General features: G+C 37.1%; 1 protein-coding gene across 7 annotated transcripts in view; it reads left to right on the plus strand.

Moving 5' to 3' along the window:
• Positions 1-16,052, plus strand: part of DIDO1 (death inducer-obliterator 1) — an 88,622-nt gene that overhangs the window by 29,755 nt on the left and 42,815 nt on the right. For 6 of the 7 annotated variants that reach the window (XM_073309101.2, XM_073309100.2, XM_073309103.2 and 3 more), the window contains 4 exons: positions 5,819-6,698; positions 6,949-7,267; positions 13,262-13,468; positions 14,275-14,500. In XM_073309101.2, coding sequence (XP_073165202.2) covers positions 5,819-6,698; positions 6,949-7,267; positions 13,262-13,468; positions 14,275-14,500 — 1,632 coding nt within the window. The remainder of the gene's footprint in view (positions 1-5,818; positions 6,699-6,948; positions 7,268-13,261; positions 13,469-14,274; positions 14,501-16,052) is intronic. The other variant, XM_073309105.2, reaches the window with a different exon arrangement.

Consider the following 16,052-nt stretch of genomic DNA (forward strand, 5'->3'; position numbering starts at 1 on the left):
ACCATAATCTTATCATAATACTATCTCTAGGAAGGATATGGGATGCATCAATGTGATGTTAACTATACAAAACAAAGAGAGAGAGAGAGAGAGACATGGTCACTGCCCTGAGGGATTTATAATGCTACTAGACAGACACATATAAGTACATCCAAATTGTAATTCACTGGTTGATTGGAGAGAGATTTGGTCATAACAGATGAGGTGTTTTGTTTTGTTTTTAAATGTTATTGACTTGTGGCTTGCATTTAATTGCTTACGAAACTGCTTTTTTCCTCATGTAATACTGTAGCAATTGATTGGCTGACAGGCTTGAACCTAATAATCCCCTGGTTCAGACAGAGGATGGTTAGCAGCTGGGCCTTTGAGGAGTTCTTGACTTCAGCTTAATCATCTGTTGTTCTGCTAGATTCTGGATTTGGGGATCTGCAGAGCATTCTACTAGATGATACTGTTTTCTTAGGCTTGCCTAGATTTATAGCTTTTTTTGTTTGTTTGTTTTGTTTCTTTAAGCTATTGTGTTTTGCTGGTTGTTTCTTGTAGAGTTCCCAGAATGTTAGTCGGGAGCTTAAGAAAAAGTTGATGTTCTTTGGTGGGTAGCCACTAAAAGGAATGATGCTATGTGAAGATAGGTGGGATGAAGAATTATCTGATCACTAGTTTCAGAGTAGCAGCCGTGTTAGACTGTATCCGCAAAAAGAAAAGGAGGACTTGTGGCACCTTAGAGACTAACAAATTTATTTGAGCATAAGCTTTCGTGAGCTACAGCTCACTTCATCGGATGCAGTCAGTGGAAAATACAGTGGGGAGATTTATATACACAGAGAACATGAAACAATGGATGTTACCATACACGCTGTAAGGAGAGTGATCAGGTAAGGTGAGCTATTACCAGCAGGGAGAGAGGGAGGGAAGCTTTTGTAGTGACAATCAAGGTGGGCCATTTCCAGCAGTTGACAAGATCATGTGAGGAACAGCGGGGGAGGGAGGGAGGGAAATGGGGAAATAGTTTTACTTTGAGTAATGACCCATCTACTCCCAGTCTTTATTCAAGCTTAAGTTAATTGTATCCAGTTTGCAAATTAATTCCAATTCAGCAGTCTCTTGTTGGAGTCTGTTTTTGAAGTTTTTTTGTTGAAGAATGGCCACTTTTAGGTCTGTAATCGAGTGACCAAAGAGACTGAAGTGTTCTCCGACTGGTTTTTGAATGTTATAATTCTTGACGTCTGATTTGTGTCCATTTATTCTTTTACGTAGAGACTGTCCAGTTTGACCAATGTACATGGCAGAGGGGCATTGCTGGCACACGATGGCATATATCACATTGGTAGATGAGCAGGTGAACGCGCCTCTGATAGTGTGGCTGATGTGATTAGGCCCTATGATGGTGTCCCCTGAATAGATATGTGGACACAGTTGGCAACGGGCTTTGTTGCAAGGATAGGTTCCTGGGTTAGTGGTTCTGTTGTGTGGTGTGTGGTTGCTGGTGAGTATTTGCTTCAGGTTGGAGAGCTGTCTGTAAGCAAGGACTGGCCTGTCTCCCAAGATCTGTGAGAGTGATGGGTCGTCCTTCAGGATAGGTTGTAGATCCTTGATGATGCATTGGAGAGGTTTTAGTTGGGGGCTGAAGGTGATGGCTAGCGGCGTTCTGTTATTTTCTTTGTTAGGCCTGTCCTGTAGTAGGTAACTTCTGGGTACTCTTCTGGCTCTGTTAATCTGTTTTTTCACTTTCACAGGTGGGTATTGTAGTTGTAAGAACGCTTGATAGGGATCTTGGAGGTGTTTGTCTGAGGGGTTGGAGCAAATGCGGTTGTATTGTAGAGCTTGGCTGTAGACAATGGATCGTGTGGTGTGGTCTGGATGAAAGCTGGAGGCATGTAGGTAGGCATAGTGGTCAGTAGGTTTCCGGTATAGGGTTGTATTTATGTGATCATCGCTTATTAGCACTGTAGTGTCCAGGAAGTGGATCTCTTGTGTGGACTGGTCCAGGCTGAGGTTGATGGTGGGATGGAAATTGTTGAAATCATGGTGGAATTCCTCAAGGGCTTGTTTTCCATGGGTCCAGATGGTGAAGATGTCATCAATGTAGCACAAGTAGAGTAGGGGCATTAGGGGATGAGAGCTGAGTAAGCATTGTTCTGAGTCAGCCATAAAAATGTTGGCACACTGTGGGGCCATGTGGGTACCCATAGCAGTGCCGCTGATTTGAAGATATACATTGTCCCCAAATGTGAAATAGTTATGGGTGAGGACAAAGTCACAAAGTTCAGCCACCATGTTGGCCGTGACATTATCGGGGATACTGTTCCTGACGGATTGTGTCCACATATCTATTCAGGGGACACCATCATAGGGCCTAATCACATCAGCCACACTATCAGAGGCGCGTTCACCTGCTCATCTACCAATGTGATATATGCCAGCAATGCCCCTCTGCCATGTACATTGGCCAAACTGGACAGTCTCTACGTAAAAGAATAAATGGACACAAATCAGACGTCAAGAATTATAACATTCAAAAACCAGTCGGAGAACACTTCAGTCTCTTTGGTCACTCGATTACAGACCTAAAAGTGGCCATTCTTCAACAAAAAAAACTTCAAAAACAGACTCCAACAAGAGACTGCTGAATTGGAATTAATTTGCAAACTGGATACAATTAACTTAGGCTTGAATAAAGACTGGGAATAGATGGGTCATTACTCAAAGTAAGACTATTTCCCCATTTCCCTCCCTCTCTCCCCCGCTGTTCCTCACATGATCTTGTCAACTGCTGGAAATGGCCCACCTTGATTGTCACTACAAAAGCTTCCCTCCCTCCCCACTTGCTGGTAATAGCTCACCTTACCTGATCACTCTCCTTACAGCGTGTATGGTAACATCCATTGTTTCATGTTCTCTGTGTATATAAATCTCCCCACTGTATTTTCCACTGACTGCATCCGATGAAGTGAGCTGTAGCTCACAAAAGCTTATGCTCAAATACATTTGTTAGTCTCTAAGGTGCCACAAGTCCTCCTTTTCTTTTTATCTGATCACTAGTTATTCATCTTTTATCTTCAGGTAAATGGTGTTGTAAGTCTCCGTTCTGCAATGTCTTTAATTAATTTCACATGCACAAAAAAGCTAGATTGGAGCTGCTATCACATTCATGAGTTAGGGTTTTTATCAAGGGTTTGGCTTTAGGTTTTCTGCTGCCTTAAGGCATATTACTGTTTTTTTTATTATGGTAGCACCTAGAAGCCATAACTAAGATGGAGGTCTGTTGTGCTAGGCACTGTACAAATGCATAGGAAGAGGGAGTTCCTGCTATGAAGTGCCGATACTGCCATCAAATGATTCAATCTATTTTACCTTTTCTAATTCATTTTAAAGTGTAATTTAAAAGTCTCAAACACCTGATATATTTTTCTCATTTTATTGTTGAAAATAAAAACGACTGATTCAAATTAAAATTAAATTAAAATGAAACCCTCCGTGTTTTAAAAGCAAAATTAATTAAAGTATTATTTTAGTCTTCTGGAGTGGCTTTAAGGCATGGTGGTGCAGCATCCTCCAGGCCTGTGGGAGACCTTTTGTGAAATCCTGACCCTATTGAAATCAATGGGAGTTTTTTCCCTTTACTTCAATGGGGCCAGGACTTCACAAATTGTTTTTAAAAGATTTAGGTTATAAAATCATAGAAATATAGGGCTGGTTTATTGAACAAGAAAATTGCTGCATTATAAATATTGCTAGACTAATAAATAATGGATTAATAATAAATCGCTCCTTCCAGAAATGTATGCACATCCTTTAGCAAATGCTATTGTATGGGTTTGGGAGAGAATAATTCTTTTCCCTCACCCGTGACACCCATTGCAAATATCCAGATTTTAACGCAAATCACCAACCAGAGAGTTTGAGAGATTGGGAGAGCCTTGCGACATACAGTTGGCCAGCTATTCAGTAAAACAGACTTTTTCTAAGTTATTTAGAGATCAAAACTAGCTTTAATTGGCCCACTCTCCCCTGGTACCAGCACTTAAAGTCAGAAATTATGTTTGTCATTTTTCTAGAAAGCCTGTTTTATATAGAAAGCTCGCGTTAATATATGTGATGGCATGTGGTCAATTACGAAACTTTATAATTTATATGTATCTTTGCAGACAACTTTCCTAAGGAAAACATTTTTTGTATATGACACCCTGGGCAATGGATCTGGGAAGACAAATTACGCCACAGTAAAAGAGGTCCAGCAACCTCAGTCTGTAGCACAATAGAAGAAAATTTCTGTAAGATACTGTTTCAGTAGTATCTGGCACCAGTTAGGTTAGAAAATATATATATATGTATATATAAAATACACATTGAGATGAAAGAGAAGATTTTATGCATATATCATAGAAATATAGCACTGGAAGGGACCTTGGGAGGTCATCTAGTCCAGTCCCCTGCACTCAAGGCAAGACTAAGTAATAACTAGATCATTCCTGACTGGTGTTTGTCTAACCTGAACTTAAAAAAAACCTCAATGACTGAGATTCCACAACCTCCCTACGCATATGTGGTGGTCATATCAATAGAGAATATTGGGATGCAGTACGTAACTAAATACTATAGTTGGTTGGATATTTATGATCCCATTGTAATCCTGCTAGGGGGCTTCCTAGCAGAAATGGTCATGCAAGAAGAAATGAATTAATTTCTCGTCTGCTAGTAGCTGCTCAAATATTGGTAGCCTCTCACTGGAAAAAGAAAAACAGCCCAATCATAGGGGAATGGTTAAAAATAAATATGGAAGGTTGTGGTTATAAAAAAGTTAACACACCCATTACATGCCCAGGAAAATAGAGGACAGATAAATATTTGCTTACCTTTTATTCATTACTCTGAGTACATTGACCTGCAAATAAACCAGCACACCTGTCCAGTTTTTTTTTGAATATTAACATTTGATACGCAAGCTTGGTGTGTTAAATGTGTGTATAGTGATTTCATTCAATTTTATAAAATCACTGGAAACAACAAATTATAGGTGTTGTAATGCTCTCTCTGTAATATGGTAACACTCTGTTAAATGGAAAGATCTGATAGCTATATTCCTGTATAATATCTCTCTAAACAAAAGCTAGCTTTTATAATAATTGTTTTTTTTCCTGATACTTACATGGCACGGATTGGAAAGTTGTTAAAACATCCTAAATAAATGGGGGGAGGTGAGGAGAGAGTTCTTAAAGATAATTGCTAGCATTCCAAGCTTGCTAGAGCTAGTTCCTGAAGTATTCTAGGACGAATTTCATCAGGTCCTGCCGACTTGAATACATCTAATTTATGTTCTTTAACCTGTTCTTTCTCTCTTTTGGCTTGTGTTATACCAGGCCAGCAAGAGCTTGGAATATTATAAGCATCTAGGAAAGAAGGAGATGCACTGCATGAGCAATTCCTAGCTCCTGGATTATGTTGACTTAGTGTTAGATGGGACAGTAAACTACCTCTGCTGTGAGGTGGAACACTGGAGTGCAGTTGTCATGTGAACAGGAAGGGTGGCTTAATATTCATCATGATCAAAAAATGAAGTGGGGAATCGCACGTTGCTTAATTATATTGGCTGTGACTTTAGTGATCCCTGTCAATAGGAACTTTGAGAAAAAGTGTGTTCTTTGTTGTGTTCAGAGCTATTAAGTAATTATCTAGCATACCACATTTAACTTGTGTATATATCTACTCTCACAAAGAAAACATGATGACATTTTGAAAGATTTGTTCCAAAAGAAAAGTGTCAGCTGTGATTCTAAATGAGGAAGTATCAGTTTCATAATTTTACTTTTATTTTTAGCATCCGTTTTGGATGATAAAGGTGAGCAAAGCAATGAGGAGGAACAAAAAGCTATTAAGCCCACAAGTAAGGAGTTCAAGAAAACATGGGGATTTCGAAGGACTACAATTGCCAAACGAGAAGGTGCAGGAGATGTTGATGTGGACACTAGTGAACAACAACCGCAGCAGCAACAAAGCCTGTCTCTCCGGCGTAGCGGACGGCAACCCAAGCGTACTGAAAGAGTGGAAGAATTTCTTACAACAGTAAGACGTAGAGGTAGGAAGCATGTTCCTACTGCTCTTGAAGATTCAAGTGAACCAGCATCCTGTCCGGTTACAGATGTGGAGACTGCTTCTGAAGGCAGTGTGGAGAGCACTCCAGATATAAAAACTAGCAATCGGAAGAGTGACTCTAAAGACAATAAGGATCAGCCAGTCTTAAAAAGCAAAGGTGCAAAAAATGATGATGATGATGATACCTCTGATAGTGATAGTGATGGACTGACGCTGAAAGAACTACAAAATCGTCTAAGAAACAAACGCATTGAACAAAAACCTGCAGAACTGACATTGAAAGAGATACAGAACCGCCTCAGGAAAAAACACCTAGAACAAAATCCTACAGAAACAGTTGATGTCCAGGCAGGAAATCAAGTTAAGACTGAACGGCCTGTCAAACAAGAACCTGAGTCTACCGATAGCACTGAGACTGGAAGTCAAGTAGTTGTGTCTGAGGAACATACTGAAGATCTTCAGGTTAAGAAGGAAATAAAGCCTGCCCTGGGAACAAAGGAGATCAAAGATGAAGAATCTGAAGAGTTCACAAAAAGCAAATCTGAGTCTGAGATTTATGACCCAAATACACTGTACTGTATCTGTCACCAGCCTCATAATAACAGGTGGGCTATATACATATGCAAAGTATTGTTTAAAGATTTCATTGCCAGGTGTATATAACTTTTTTTTTTCTGTTGCAACTTCATGGGGTTGTAAGTAATAGGGTAAGCTAATAAATACTAAATTTGAATGCAGTTTGTAAAATTAATAAGTTATACAAAGCAACTGGCTTCCTGACAAAATTACAAGGACTTTTTTTGTTTTTGAATTTTTCAGTATTTTATTTTTTAACCACTTGTTCTTTATTTTCAGGTTTATGATTTGTTGTGATAGGTGTGAGGAATGGTTTCATGGTGACTGTGTGGGGATTTCTGAGGCTCGTGGGCGACTGTTGGAAAGGAATGGGGAGGACTATATCTGTCCAAATTGCACCATTCTGCAGGGGCAGGATGAGACAGTTTCGGAAACAGATTGGCAAGAAACTAAATCAAGACAACTAAACGTGGATGGCACAGAGCTCACAAGTGTAGGAACAGTCGAACAAAAGTCCAGTGAGGATCAAGGAATCAAGGGTAGGATTGAAAAAGCTGCAAATCCAAGTGGTAAGAAAAAACTGAAGATATTTCAACCTGTAAGTATTTTAGTTGTTGTCTATTGTTCTATTGAATGTGTTGAGGCATTAGCTTATCTACGGGCTGCAACACACTTTTATATAAAACAAAGCTGCTAAATTTTTTTTTTAGATATTTGCTGTTTGTATCTTTCTGATTTATAAGTAAAGATTTTGATCCAGAACTGAATGAGTGGAGTGTCACAATCATTAGCATATATTTTTTTAATTTTTGAAGGATTGCAATTTACAAAACATATACATCGGATAAGGAAAATACCCCAATAATGTATGCATCTGTTGTTCTTTTATTTGGGTAATCAAGACACTGGCTGAATTCCTGTTCTTTCATAAAGACTCTTAAAATTCTGAAATTGGCATGTCTTTATTTTAAAATTGCCTTTTCTAATAACTTATCAATTGTTTAATTTTCACTGTAGGTGTCCAGTTAGTATTGGCAAACTTGTGTGCCTGTACACATTCAAGCTGTGCTGTGCACTTCCAGCCAGTCTTTGACCTTGTGTTTTGACCTTACTTCTTGAAGCTCTTCATACACAGAAAAGGGGATTGATGGACTTTATTTTTTAAAAATGGCTCTGAAAATATATTTAATTAAAAAAAAATCCTTTCAAATTGTTGCTAGTTTCTACATACAATTATTACAGGAACTTTCTTTATATTAGCCATTAGCCAGTCTGTGTGCCATTCTAAATGCAGGCAAAAAGTCTCTTAACTTGAATTTAAACTAGAATCATAGAATATCAGGGTTGGAAGGGACCTCAGGAGGTCATCTAGTCCAACCCCCTGCTCAAAGCAGGACCAATCCCCAATTAAATCATCCCAGCCAGGGCTTTGTCAAGCCTGACCTTAAAAAACTTCTAAGGAAGGAGAATCTACCACCTCCCTAGGTAACGCATTCCAGTGTTTCACCACCCTCCTAGTGAAAAAGTTTTAAAACTAGTTTAAAACCTTTTAATGCCATAGTAATTGACCTTTCTGCTGCTGGTGCTATTTTAGTATTTGCAAGGACAGGCGTCCTCCTTGACTGTCGTCTCTACTTTATTTCTCTTCAGCAAGTTTTTTTAAAAAAAAAATCCTACATACTTGCTGACAGCATACTGCAGTAATTTATTTTATGGGTTTGTGTTCATTTTAATGGTTGGACAGGAATACCATTTTCTAGCTAGCATCAGAGCTGTTGTATTGAAGCTTGCCATTAGCATGAGGCTTGTAGACTTTGGAGTGAAATTTTTAAATCACTGACATTTTCAGCAGAATACTTGTAAATTTAAAAGAAAAACTTTTTTCAGATATATTCTATAACTTTAAAACTACAGTTATCCTCAGTGTATGTATGCAGATTTAACATAAAATACTAAAAAGCTTTTAATATATCCTTTCCCATATGTTGATGTTTAATTTTGTGTTGAGGATAAAAATCATAAAACAGAGTGGCAGGTCCAACCAAATTTCGGCTTTAATCAATTTTTGCCTTTATTTGTACAATTTTAGATGGAATTATTGTCATTTATAGTGTCTGAACATACATTTATTCCAGACAAATAATAACAGACAAGAGGGAATTGTTTAATTGGCCCAAGTTACCACATTCCAGGGCACCAGGAAGTTCTTCCATGTACTTCTCGTCACCTTCTCTGATCTCCTGGTCTAGTCCTTCAGTCTCTTTTCCAATGTCTCTCCTTTTTGGGGACTATGTTCACTTGGGTCTTCTATACATTTCTACGTTACAGATTATTAAATCTTTATCCAATTTACTTTTTAACACACAAGCCCTTTGGGTTTTAGGTAGGGCTGTCAATTAATTGCAGTTAACACCTGCGATTAACTGAAAGCAAAATTAATGCTTTAATTTTTTTTAACATGTTAATTGTATACCTGTGGGCGGGTTGAGAGGCATCAGTAGTGGAGGGGCTGAAGCCTCAGTCCACAGCTTCCTAGGGGAAGGTGCTGAAGCCCAGAGCCCCAAGCCCTGACCCTATATTTGAAAATATAGAAACCCCCCAAAATATTTAAATAAATGGTATTCTGATATTGTTTAATGTGAGATTAAAACTGCGATTAATTGCAATTTATTTTTTTAATCTCAAGGTTAATCATGATTAATTTTTTTTAATTGCTTGACAGCCCTAGTTTTAGGTAACCCATACATTATGCATACACAGGCTTCAGTTACTCAACTTCTGCATTTTTTTCTGCTGGTTTTTCAGTTTCAATGTCATGATGGTTTTGTGTCACCCTGACTTGTCGCTTCCCAGAAAAAAGGCTTCTTGTTGTGTATTTTCAGCCCCAAACCCTGTGCGACATGTTACTTTTGGTTCTGTCAGTAATAACATCACTTTAAGCAGATTAGCAAGTCTGTGTAAAAGAAGAATTAGCAAAACCACAAGTATGGCAGTAGGGCCTTGGTCTAAGTGTTACGTCATTTGTACTCATTCACTATCCATAATTACAAATCATTAAAAGTATAGCTAACACAGCTCTTAATCTTACCATTAAAAATTCTTAATTTTATATTTCATTGTTATAAATCAGTATGTGTATGTTATCCTGTGCTGTCTTTTAATCTATTAGAAAAGTTGGGGGGAGTTATGGAAAACATGATGATTTTTTTTAACGTCAGCATTTCGTATCTTCTTTAAACTTGTTTTTTTTAATTCAAAGTATAGTTTTGTTTGTGAACCATGACAAAGAAAATTCAGTAGAAATTTTCCTGTGAATACATTTTGAGGGGTGCCTCAATTTTAGGACCATGATATTTAATTGCATTTAATGGCACCCCAACATTTTGTAAAATTTAGAAATCGTTTTACAGATAATTTTAGTGTAAATAGTGAACATAAGAATGGCCACACTGGGTCAGACCAAAGGTCCATCTAGCCCAGTATCCTATCTTCTGACAGTGACCAATGCCAGGTGCCCCAGAGGGAATGAAGAGGTAATCATCAAGTGATTAATTCCCTATCGCTCATTCCCAGCTTCTGGCAAACAGTAGAGCCAAGATTTCGCCCACTAGCCTCTGAAGTAAATGGGAGTTTTGCCATTGACTTCAATGGGGCCAGGATTTCACCCACCCACTAAGTTTTATATACTATTAAATTCTGGTTCTACACTTTCCCCAAACTTTCTTTAGGTTAGTCTCTACTCTAAAGGATAAGTATGCAAAAGTGGCACCTTCTTACTCAACAGACCTGATCCTTTTGTGCATTTAGTGTCAGATCTGTTAATTTTGATGACAAAATAAACCCTGTGTAATAAGTTGCACAGGTTTCAGTGTGGGCATGATTTGAAAACAGTGGGGTTGTACTAAAAGTCTAATTTGGCATGTAAAGCTTTTAGTACTGTTGTTGATGTGTGAAGAGGAATGACTCCAATTTGACTTGAGTGAAGGTAGAGTTTTATAAAACAAGCATTTGCCGGGGAGGAGGGGGAGGGAAATTTAATTGTACACTGAACACACTTGATACATAAATAATTGTAGGAAATAAACTTGGAACCTCACAATCACTTATAAGCACTCTTCAGAGTAGAATCATGCTTTAAGGTTGAATTTTCAGAAAAACTGAAAAGATGTCAACAAGATGGTCATTACCACTTAAGAAGAGTAACATTCTGTCCGTAGCATTTTTCATGCATTGTATTTTGAGCTGTATTCTACAGATTATTTATTTTAAATAATTCAAATTCTTGTAACAAACATCGCAGCTAATTAATACTTTAATCAGAATGTCATGGCATTCAGGAAAGTTTGGTGCTTACACCCTGATCCTATACTATTGAAAAAATGGATTTTTTAACACTGACTTCAGTGGTGAAGGGTTGGGTCTTTAAAAGTTATTTGTGACACACTACAGCTGGACTTGTTAGATCTTTAAAATGTAAGATGCCTTCTAGGAAACACTTATGTATTAATTTTGTAATATTTTTCTCCTGCTGTTTGTAGAGATAATCAGATGTGAAAGTGGGCATTTGTAAAGAATTATCCTGAAGAATAATATTTATTTCTACAAAATAAATGTTATGGTATTTGGGTTTTAGATAGGCAGCACTACTTGTATCTCAGTAAATCTTAATTGAAAAATTAATTGAAATTGGCCTGTGTAGCAACACTGTCATTTGGATTGAAAATTGGTGAAATACTGTAAACAAATATTAATTATAAACTACAATATATTGAGTTGGGGAGAGCTGTCTAATGGAGAATTGCAATATTAGGTATTAAGCCAGTTCTTATTTATTATTCACTAATGACCAGAAAGAGGGAACAACCATTTTGACAAACTGAGGAGAGGCAAGAAGAAACCAACAGAAATTAATAGTATAGTGTGTCAGCTCAGGGTAGCTGCACTGGTATTTTCCCTCTGGCCCAGCAAGGGCACCCATCTCAGGTTTCCAACTCCCTAGCTGGTACCTCTCTTGAGGGGTGACTAGTCCCACTCCCTTCTGACCCCAGTGTATTTCCAGGTGCACAGTCCCCTGACTGTGATATCCCAGCAAAAGACTCTGCCTAAGCAGGCCTGCTTACTTTTCTTCAGAGACCAATAACTGAGTAATTGCCCACAGTTATAAGGCAACACACAGCACTTCCTATGCAAACCTATTTTATTCTTAAGGTAAAGACACTACTGAAAAAATATTAAAAACAACAAATGAACCTATGGAGATGGTAGTAAGCTTACTCCAGAGATCTCCCCAACCCTAATGTGGTCTCTGGCAGGAATAGTCCTTCAAAACCCCACTCAGGGTTTCCTTGTGGGTTCAAATTCATCACAGCTTCAGCTCAAAACAAGCACACAATCTTATGGGACTTCAGTAGGCCCAGTTCTTCCAACCCTTACTTTGGGGCCCTCTGTGGACCAGGATCCTGTCTGTTTGCTGGATCAGGAAAGAGGCCCTGAGCCTGTTTAAACCCAGTCTGTTTAACAGACAAAAAAGGATTTTTGGATAGTCACTGGAGAAACCATTTTGAACTATTTATGCAAAACCTATCTAGGGGATGTCTTCAAAAGGACCGATAACCAGAGGAATTATATTAGCATCTCCATCCTCCTAGAGGAGTTGCATATAATTTCATAATAACAGATACACAGTTGCATTTTTAATATAGTGGATCCCAAAGATATTAAACCTAATTTAACAAGGTTTAATGTAATTTAGTAAAGTTTATATTAATTCCATGAGGTTTGTCCAGGATATTTCCATTTTGTCACATCATTTCTCATCTTTAGATACAAGAGTGCTTTGCAAACATGGCTAATTGATGTTATCCTAATTTTTACAAATGGGAAAACAGAGGAAGGAAAACTTAAATTCCTTGCCTCAGACCTCACAATGATCAAATATTTGTAGGCTTTTAAGGATGTTACTTGATCTATCTATAATATTTCTGAGGCACCTGTTATTGGTATATGTTAACACTGAGGAGGAAGAGGATTTATTTACATGTAAGACACTATGGTGAAATGAAGAGAAAATTTAGACTGAGTACTGGGAAATGTCTGTCCTGATAGTGGGAAGTAAGTATTAGGCTGTGATGGAGTTTCCCTAGGGAAGTGGGAGTAGTCCTGTCACTTGGGATTTTTAAATGAGACTGGATAAAACTATGGAAAAATGTGCTGCAGAAAACAATTCTGCATTATCAGGGGAGACAGCCTGGTTAATGCAGTAGGTCTTTTCCATTTTAGATATCAATAACTCCAGGAGAAATAGGTGTTAAAGCCTGGGGTACTCTTCTGTTTAATAAATATAGATGAAATGGACCTTCTTATGGCTTATTTATATTTTAATGATTTTATAAATATTTTGGTTTTGTGTTGAATTTGCAAGCATGAACTCGTTAGGCCAGCAAAGTTGGATATGGGATAGCGTCAGTAAAGATTGAAAAATCATGTTATGCTTTTAAGATGCACTAGTTATATTCAGTTACATAAGTCCTCACAACCGGTTATATACAGTTTTTTAGTTAAAAAATTGAACTTGCTGTGCTTCAATCTTTAGGTAATCGAAGCTCCTGGTGCATCAAAATGCATTGGTCCTGGCTGTTCTAATGTGGCTCAGCCTGATTCTGTGTACTGCAGTAACGACTGCATTCTCAAACATGCTGCAGCCACCATGAAATTTCTCAGTGCAGGAAAAGAACCAAAGCCAAAAGAGAAGATCAAATCAAAATCTGAGAGACCCACAATTCTAAAGTCTCAACTACAGGTAAGATCATGTTCCTGAATAAAAAACGCAGCATTTTTCCTGAAGCATAATAGCTTGTTGCTGTACAGTTTTCAGACATAAATATATTAAGTTTGCAAGATTTAACGTTAGATATTCACTCTCTTGTTTGTTTTTGCCATTTTAATGATCTAAAACTACATTTAAGAATAAGATAATTCAGTTAAATCTTTATAATAAAAAAAGAAAACAGGAAAAGGTTGTTAAAATACAATATAGTCTCCTTTGCATAGGTGCTATTAAATTAAGTATCTGCACTTCAGTACATCTTTTCTGAAATAATTTCCCTAGTACTGAATATTTTAAAGCTAATTCATAAGTTAAAATTATTAATATTTTCCTGGGTTAAAAGTTTTTAGGTTTATTTTTTAATGGGGAGACAGGCTATGCAGATAAGGGGGATTTGTGTCACATGTAAGGAAATGAAAGAGAATTTCTTAAAAGCCCTTTTAAATCCATATTACCTAGCTCTGTGAAACCACTTTAATGTGGCAGGTACTGGATGTGCAGATTTACTTATATTTGATAATAAATACAACTGTGTTCAGTTTGCTGGTAGGGTCTGCTCATGAGTAGAGCACTCAACACTCTCTCCTGCTAGGCTAATGTATTTCTCCTAGCTTTATAGACTTGTCAGAAACCCATTTTGTATTGTAACTATGTAATTTGAAATGCATTAGTAATTATTCACAATATATGAAGACACATTTTGTCACTAAATACATGCATCATGATAACTCTTTCTGTCATTACTATTATTAGTAATTAAGGATCTACTAATTATACAGGCAGGTACTAAGCCTTTGTCCACCCAGAAGAAACCAACTCCTGAGAAAAAAGAGATTAACATGAAGAAAAGTGTGGTGACAGCCCCTAAAACTGAAGCAAACACCCAACCAGTTGCTAAAGAGCCGGCGTCAGACAACAGCACACCATCCTGGGCAAGCGATCATAATTACAATGCAGTAAAGCCAGAAAAGACTGCTGCCATTTCATCTTCACTGTTATTCAAATGTATGTATCGCATAGGGATATTCCTGAGTAATCCATTTACATTTTATTTGAATACCCATCCATTCTTGGCTCTGTAAGATTAGGAAAATTGGTATCTTTTTCTTAATATGACACACAGTTTTTCTCTCCACCTTCAAAGATTCACACACACTCATATCAGGGAAATTTTATAAGGTTCCTTTATAATTTTGATATTAGTCTGTACGCAACTGGTTTCTGAATGTAAACTTGCTGAGTAAGTTACCAAATGTTTTCCAAAGGCAATAACCATTTCTGTTCTCAGAGGAGGTAAGTATCAATATACACTTCTTAAATTCAAAATATTGTAAGTTACACGAGGTGCCCCTGTTATCAACAATTCACTGTACTAACTTAAATTTTATTATAATACGTCTAGCCTTGGCACTTGCTTCTCAAGTTTTGCATTTGCATTGCTAGTGCCAAGATGGGATTTTTCAACAGGGTTTGTTACAGAGCTTTTATATTTTTGCAGACAGATTTTAACTGTCAAATATATCCAAGTTCTCCTCCTTAGTCCTGCCATGAATGCAGGGGACTGGACTAGATGACTTCTTGAGGTCCCAGTCCTATAAGTCTATGATTCCTGGTGTTTTATTTACTTACGTTAAATATTTTAAGGATCAACTTTTACTTAAGTGAGCGGGTGGCCTTTGTTTCCTTGTTATCTCTGTGTTACTCATATTTCACACACTATCCGCACACAAGGAAACATCTAAAGGGAAGTTAGGCAGAGATTTTGCCTTACATATTATAATTTTGCAGGTATTGAATAGCATCCATAACTTCTTGTTAGCTCATATGAAGGTAAGTAAATACTGATTTGTAATGTGAAATAGATTTTGTACTTTATCACATTTTTGATTGACTCCAGTGAAATAGTGTTATAATGTAATTGGAATTTAAGTGAAATCATACCATTCACATTTACAAAACACACGATAAATAGGTGTCTAGTGTCTGACATTTTCTCAATTTGAAATTTAATGAATGCAAATGTTACTTTTTCTCCCAGCTTTTATTAACCACCTTTTATCGGGGTTTAATTTTTATTTTCAGAAGTAGATCTGGTTATTAAAAACATTAATTATATATTAACTTGACAAATATACATTTAGAACAAGTGAATACTTTTCATTTTGAAATTCATCTTGAGACCTAGATTGTTCAGGTGAAAGAACTTTTGAACATAAAGGAAACAGAAGTATTTCCCCTGAAAAATTACTTTATTATTATACACAACTCTTTAGACTGTCTCAGGAATACTGTAGTATATTGCATTTAAATTTAAACTTCCCCCTCTGTTTTACTGCACTTCTTTTAGAAATGCAGCCTTAGTACATGCTATTTATAGTGTTCTGGAGATTACTTTTTTCCCTACTTGATTTAAATTAATAGATTTTGGTACTTTATATCCCATAACAACTACAGAGTTGCATTTTAAATTAGCATTGTAGGTTTCAAAGAGCAGTATTTTTTTCTGTCTAAAATTAAAGGTAAAAAGGGGCCCGTTATGAACTCTTATGTCTTGTCT

This window comes from Lepidochelys kempii, chromosome 13 (assembly GCF_965140285.1).
Source record: "Lepidochelys kempii isolate rLepKem1 chromosome 13, rLepKem1.hap1, whole genome shotgun sequence".
In the NCBI taxonomy this organism is placed as follows: domain Eukaryota; kingdom Metazoa; phylum Chordata; order Testudines; family Cheloniidae; genus Lepidochelys; species Lepidochelys kempii.